The 6,823-nt window shown below is 60.1% G+C and overlaps 2 protein-coding genes across 6 annotated transcripts in view; one reads left to right on the top strand and one right to left on the bottom strand.

Moving 5' to 3' along the window:
• The window catches only part of MACROD1 (MACRO domain containing 1), a 149,888-nt gene extending 149,552 nt beyond the window's left edge, over positions 1–336 (top strand). For 3 of the 5 annotated variants that reach the window (XM_014537990.1, XM_014537988.1, XM_005864168.2), the window contains exon 8: positions 199–336. In XM_014537990.1, coding sequence (XP_014393476.1) covers positions 199–250 — 52 coding nt within the window. In that variant the 3' untranslated portion in view covers positions 251–336. Of the gene's footprint in view, positions 1–26; positions 61–198 lie in introns of all 5 variants that reach the window. The other 2 variants (XM_014537989.1, XM_014537991.1) reach the window with 2 other exon arrangements.
• A 106-nt stretch (positions 337–442) lies between these two features.
• OTUB1 (OTU deubiquitinase, ubiquitin aldehyde binding 1) overlaps positions 443–6,823 on the bottom strand; it is a 12,587-nt gene continuing 6,206 nt past the window's right edge. Inside the window, exons 3-8 of the mRNA XM_005864437.2 lie at positions 6,066–6,226; positions 5,709–5,807; positions 2,205–2,323; positions 1,942–2,026; positions 1,638–1,832; positions 443–1,485 (exon numbers count right to left, since the gene is read on the bottom strand). Coding sequence (XP_005864499.1) covers positions 1,288–1,485; positions 1,638–1,832; positions 1,942–2,026; positions 2,205–2,323; positions 5,709–5,807; positions 6,066–6,226 — 857 coding nt within the window. The 3' untranslated portion in view covers positions 443–1,287. The remainder of the gene's footprint in view (positions 1,486–1,637; positions 1,833–1,941; positions 2,027–2,204; positions 2,324–5,708; positions 5,808–6,065; positions 6,227–6,823) is intronic.

Raw genomic sequence — 6,823 nt, 5'->3', positions numbered from 1 at the left:
AGTTCTCAGTGTCCTCTGCCTTCCAGCCTGACGGCACCCGGCACACCCTGACCAGGACCGGTAAGCAGGGCCTGGCCTGCTGTGTGCTGCCACTAACCTGCCACTAACACGCCCGCTCCCCCTGGCGCTCACCCACAGGGAGGCGGCCTGGGAAGCCCACCCCCACCGCTCCCTCCAACCTCTGTGCTCTGCCCGCAGACTCGCCACCGGGGCCTGCTGGACCTCGCTCCCAGCTCTAAGAGGCGGCTGAAGCCGGCAGCTGGGCCTGGTCACCCCATCTTTTCCCTCAGCCCCTGCCCCTCAGGAGCCTCCTAATAAAGACCGCCCTATTGCAGCTCCGCTGTCTGCGCCCTGACTTGGGGAGGGAGGTCACCCACAGGTGTCGGCAGGTGCTGTGGCTCAGAGGGGCTGTGAGAGTTCAGGGGCCAGGCGATGGCAGACGTGGGCAGTACTTCACATTTATTGAGGGCCTGCCCCCCAAGGAGTTCACAGCCTGGGGATTCAGCCCCTACATGTGCTGGGGTGGGGGAGGAAAGGAAGTCAAGGCAAAAAGGCAAGCAATGCAGACACCGTGGCTGAAGCAAAGGGGGTGCAAAGCAGGCACAGGCAGGGGGCCTGGGGTGGGCAGGGGAGTGGCAGCCTGGCAAGTCCTGCCAGGGGACCTGACCAAGCAGAGGCGTGAAGGCTGCCCGCCCCTACCAGGGTGGGGTCACCTGGGGTGCACTAGAGGTATCCTAGCTCCTCCGCCTACTGAGCCAGATCCCACCATCGTGTTGGCCTCTCCACCCAGTGCTCTGACATGCAGACCCCTGATGGAAAGCAGGCAGCTGGGGTCTGGGGCCCTGGCCAAGATGGCAGGACGGAGGAGGACCTATGAGGGGGCAGCTTGAAGCCTTGATGGTCCTAGGCCCCTGGTAAGTCCCCAAAGAACTTCTTGGGCCAGCTAAGGAGGGGAGGGAGGCAGAATCCCAATAAACAGGAGGAGGCCCCAAGAGGCCTAGCCCCTCAAAACTGCTGGGGAGGCTTGGGGGGCGGACAGGTGAAAGGCCGAGAGGAACCCACCTGGGGGAGGGGTCAGCCAGACACAGAGCATCCAGGCGGGCAGCAGCAGAGCAGGGACACGCACACAGGGCTCACCACCAGCATCCCCTTTAATAAAACGTGGAAGGTTGTATGACAGGGAAGGGGGAGTGAAATATGACCATTTACAACCACACAAAAACCTCTGTACATGTCTAGTGCCTGGCAGAGGGGAGGGCAGCAGGGCAGCGGCGGGCAGAGCCAGCCCTATTTGTAGAGGATGTCGTAGTGTCCAGGCCGGTAGAGAAGGTAGACCTTGGGCTCGGAGCCCTCGGGGAAGATGTGCGGGTTGGTGGTGCCGCCCTCGCCGCGGTCCATGTACTCCACCTGGATGGAGACGTTGAGGGCCTGGGCCAGCGCGATGATGTGGATGTGGTCGCTCTCCTTGCACATGGGCTCCACCTCCTGCAGCACGGGTGCAGGTCAGGGCCCGGGTCTCAGCACCCCGCCCCATGCCCCCACTGACCCCAGGCACTCCCCCAGGCCCCGGTGCTCCCCACCCCGAGAGGAAAAAAAAGGGAGGGCCCTGAATCTGAGAAGTGAGGCGGGGGTGGCACCTGCTGGCAGAACTCCTTGACAGTCCGCCCACCCTCAATGAAGTGCTCGAAGAACTTGCTCTCCCGCTGCAGGTAGCCAGAGGTGAGCAGCCGCAGGTAGACCACCAGGTAGTCCGAGGTGCTCTGGTCGTGGAAGGAAGCCAGCAGGTCGGCTACTGAGGTCTGCTTCTCCACCTGCTCGATCAGGTCCATGAACTGCCACCGGAAGAGAGACAGACAAGATGAGGGAGGAGATGGGTCAACCCGGCCACGGCCAGGCCACCCACCTCCACTCTGGCCGACAGGCAGTAAGGACTGGGCTCACCGTGTTGTGGAAATCCTCAATTGTGAACTCGGTGAAGCCCTGGGACACCAGGTCTTCTTTGCTCTTGGCAGACACAGCCTTGAACCTGGTGGCAGGAGGGGAAGGGAGGGGGCATGGGCCCCTCAGTCAACAGAGTAGGGGCGCAGCCTCTTGTCTGGCCTCGGGTGGAACTGTACCTCCTAGTCATCAAGGAGGAGGGGGCCCCACATGCCCTCATGCCCCTCACCCACCTCCTTCAGTGCCAGGGCGCCCACCATCCTCACCTCTGCAACTCCTTGCTGTCATCCAGCAGCGCCTCCAGGTGCGAGAAGCCGAAGGCTCGGTAGAAGCAGTTCCCGTCGGGCCTGGTCTTTCGGATGTACGAGTACTTTTTGTGGAGGTCCTGCAGAAAGGCAGCCCCGCCCACCCGTGCCCATCAACGTCGGCCAGAACCAGGGCAGGCCAGGAACCGCCCAACAAGGGCCACACCACAGCAGTGGCACCTGAGCTCCAAGCAGCCACCTGCCAGCCTTGGCTGCTGACGCTGGTGGCGGAGTCCCGTGGTGACCCACTGCCCAGAGCCCCCAAAGCCTCGGGAGCCACGACGGATGTCCACACTGGTTGCATGAGTCACCAAAGCAGTCACTAGCCACTGGCCGCACAGGCTCTACCTCCAGTACCCGAGTGCCTGGGCCTGCAGGGCTGTCTGTCCCTAACAAGGAGCGAGTGGCTCCGTCCTGGGCCAGTGCAGCTGTCCCGGGATCAGGCTTTCAAACCAGGAGACCAGGCAAACTGGTTCGGGTCGGGGTGCACACCCCCCGGCCGGGGTGTGAGACAGCTCCCCTCAGCTCCTTCTCAACTCTACCCGGCAGCTCACAGGTACCACCTCCGTGTACCGTCTTCCCGTTTCCTACCCAAACACCATGGACTTTCTTCTGTCACTCAAACCTGCCCCCACAAGTGGGCCAATAGTGCTGCCTGGCAAACAGGCCTCATTCCCTGGCTTGGACACCCTCCCCTGCTCCCTAATGGCTACTTCGTACTTCTCCACTCTCCTTAAACGGGGCCCCCCAAGATACCTCCACACTTTCCTTCCCACCCTCTCCTTGTCCTCAGACCTCACTGCCACTCCTCCTCGTCCCTCTAACCTATGATGGTCAGGGTCACCACCAAACCACAACACCCTTCAAGACATGGCATGTCACCTGCCAGAAGATGGTCACAACACATGTCCATCCACAGTGACTGTCACACGCATGGCACAACCCTGCTCAGGCCTGGGACAGCTTCCGCTTGTCAACTCTCTTGATGTCATCAACCTTGGGGTTTAAATAGCCTTAATGGAACTCTTCGCCTGCCCTATCTCAGGCCTGAACTCCAATTTCAGCTCACACATCCCACCGCCTCATCTATGCCTCCTCTGAACTGCCTGGCAAGGCAGGTCCTGACCTCCCGGCGAGCCTGCTCCTCTGGGCCTTCCCCTCAATCAACTGCACTCCCTTTCAGCTAAAAGCCTCAGGGTCATTGCCGACATCCCTTTCACCACACCCAACCCAACCCAACCCAACCCAACGCAGACCCTTCTCACTACTGACCTCTCCCGCCTCCTGCTGAGCTGATTGCGAAGCTCCCATCTCAGGTCTCCTTGCCTCCACCTGCACTCAGCCTACTCTCGCCCCAGAAACCTGCTGATACCCTCATCTTCCTCTAAGTCCTTTCTCTGGTTGCAGCCCCATTTCCCACCGCCAGCTGCTCCCCGCTTGCCTCCACGTGCTCCTCAAACCACCCATGTACTCCTGCCCCAGCGGCCACAACCTACTCCTGTGCCCGTCAGCTCAATCACTCCACCACCACCGCTCAGCTACCCCTGGCTTAGATCTGTCTTCCCACTAAGCTCCACGAGGGAGGAGTGTGCCAGCGGAGTCATCACTCTATCTTCAAGGCCCAAAACAGTGCCTGGCCCACAGTCTGTGCTCATAAATGTCCAGACAACAGCTCTCAATGCGCACAAAGAGCCCAATCACTGCAGCTCCCAGGGCGCCCCCAGAACCCTCTGAGCACTTTCCCCGGCAGGCGGCACACGGAGGTGGGACCGGTGAGCCGGCGGGTAGAGCTGAGAAGGAGCCGAGGGGAGCTGTTTCCCACCCCGGAGGGTAGCACCCATTATCCTACTAACCCTCAGAGGAGCCCATTTCACAGGGCAACCCAGCTCTGTTTAGGCTCTGCCATCTCTGCTTTCGGCACCTCCCTAGAAGCAAAGTTGGGCTCGGGCACAGCAGAGTGGGGGTGTCAGTTCTCCTGCACACACAGCATGCCGACACTCGCACATTCGCTGAATGACTTGATGGGAAAGAACCCAAGACATCCCCCTGTCGATTTTACCAGGGTGGCCTAAGTGTGACAGGGAAGTCTTGAAATAAGGCCCCACTCCACTAACCAACCACGTGAGGAAAAGAAGAGACCTACGGCTGGTTAAGCCCTGGCCCTGCACTGCGCAGAGCTCAGCGCTAACCACCGGCACCCCCCAGCACCACGCTCGCCCTGTGAGGCGGGGACCTCCGCCCAGGGATGCTCAGGGTGCCCGAGATCACACAGCTGGAAGTGGAAGATGACTCCAACCCAGGTCTGTCAGGCCCCAGGACAGTACCTTCACCTCCCCACAGACCTTGGGTAAATCGCAAACACCCTGAGCAAGGGTCAGAGTAGACCACAGGCCACACAGCTGGATCTGGCTTGTATATATCGTTTGATCCACATAACATTTTATTTTTTAAATCCTCACCCGAAGGTATTTTTCCATTGATTTTTTAGAGAGAGAAAAAGAGAAATTTGAAGAGAAACATATTAATTGGTTGCCTCCTGCACAGGGCCCGGGCCAGGGAGGAGCCTGCAACCTAGGTAATTGAACCCGGGACCCTTCGGTCCACGATGTTCTAGCCACTGAGCAAACCAGCTAGGGCAATCCACATAACATTTTTAATGTGAACTACCTGCCAACTGTCAGGAACCTGGAGATTTCTTATCAAAATAATTTCCGGCTTCTCTTGGGAAAACAGATCTGGCAACAACGGAGTGACAGCCACGGTCACTCCCACCGGCCAGGTGCTTCCACTCCCTGCCCGTCTGACTCAGAGCTGGCTGCCCATATTCACCGCTTGACCCGACCACCTTCAATCACCTGGGTTACCAGCGTGGCTCTGACACGGAGAGCCCCAAAGACCCCTCCTCTCTGATAGAAGGTTCTAAGCATCTCTGATCTTTAGGGGGAGGTGGGAGGAGTAGCACTTACTAAACCCGCAGGCTGTGTCAATGGTCACTGTTTACACAGACCCACTGCCACCTCTTGACCTCCCAGCTCACAGAGTGAGTGGTTAAGGGACTTACCTGTTTGTAAACGAAGCAGCAGAGCCTGGCACAAAGGTCTGTAGTCTCCACCCCCAGTCCACTCGGCCCCACTGTGAGCACTGAGACCATAATGCCCCACAAGCCTCTCTCTCACCCTCACACTGCCCTCAACACCGTGGGCCCATACTGTCTTCAGCCCAACTCACAGACAGGAAGCCAGAGGTCAGAGGCAGGAAAGGGGCCGCCAAGGATACAGCTGCTGTGTGGCAAACTCACGATTTAAATCCAGGTCTTTTGATTCCAGCAGCCAGAGCTCCCCCAACACTCTACCCTCTAAGAGGCCAGGCCCAGCAAGGAGCGTGTCTGACGTAGGCGTAGGCCTGCTCCTGCTCCTGCTCCTGCTCCCACCACCACGCCTCCTGCCCGCACAGCTGGGCTCCCACCTTGATCTTCTGTTGGTAGATATTGTCGTCCTCAGCATACTCCTTGTACAGGACCGAGAGCTCCAGCCGCTCCGAGACCAGGGGGTTCTGCACAGCAATCTGCAGAGGGCAGGGAACCGTCACGCTCTGGCAGGCGGCAGCCAGAGCACCTACATCTAAAGGAAGGCGCTGGGCCGGGCCAGTCACCCAGCGGCAGTGACAGACACCCCCCCCCCCGCCCCGGGGCCTGAAGGCACCTAGGATCTAGCGCAGCTTGGAGAGGAAAGGGCTTCCAAAGCAGAGAAAAGCAACAGGCCTCAGACCCAGCCGATGCATCCCCATAACAGGGCCGCTGGCCACAGCCCCTCAGCCCCTCACCTCTTGTTGAATTCGGTCCTGCTGAGCCATGATGGCTTCATCATAGGCAAGACAGTTAACACCTGGAAGAAGGAAGCAGCCTCGGATTACGGGGGCCCAGGCCAGCTCCACCCCAGGCCGCTGGACCAAGGACAAGAGCAGCCAGGAGGGCAGCTTAGCATCTTACACCCTGTCCCACCCATGGTGTCCCCTGGCCAAGCCCTTCCCCTCCAAGGCCCTCGTTTTCTCATACTTGACATGCAGGACAGCAGTGACCACCCCAAGGTGTGTCCCTAGCCCAGCACCCCGTCTGGCTCTCACACACCCAGCAGCCTGGGAGCGCTCAGGGGCTGGGCGGGCGGGGTCCCCTGGGAAAGAGGCGGCAGAGGCCTGGGCTGTACTTGCTTGGCCCCGCCCTTCCTCTCCTGCCGTCCCGTGCATCCTTTTGCACTTAGTTTTATTGACAGTGTCACAGATATCTCCCATCCCCCAGTCCCCACCCACCCCCAGCCCTGTGTATTCTAGTGGCGCCCACTTTACAGGCAAAACAAACGCCCAAGGTCACCACTAGCGAAGACGTGGAGCCGTTGCCCACCCCCAGGTGAGCGCTGCACACAGTCCGGCTCCGGGCGCCTCCCTGCAGAGCTCCCTCCCCCAAGACATCGCGGGGCTGGTGCCCGCGGGGCTCTCCGAGTCCCGGTCCTGGCTCCTCCTTAGCTTCCGTGACCCCGAACCAGACCTCCGGGCCGGGGCTCCCGGGGCTGTCCCTCGCGGCTAAA

Source organism: Myotis brandtii, unplaced genomic scaffold (assembly GCF_000412655.1).
Source record: "Myotis brandtii unplaced genomic scaffold, ASM41265v1 scaffold187, whole genome shotgun sequence".
In the NCBI taxonomy this organism is placed as follows: domain Eukaryota; kingdom Metazoa; phylum Chordata; class Mammalia; order Chiroptera; family Vespertilionidae; genus Myotis; species Myotis brandtii.
Note: the sequence above shows the minus strand (reverse complement) of the source record. Positions and strands in the feature narration are given on the sequence as shown.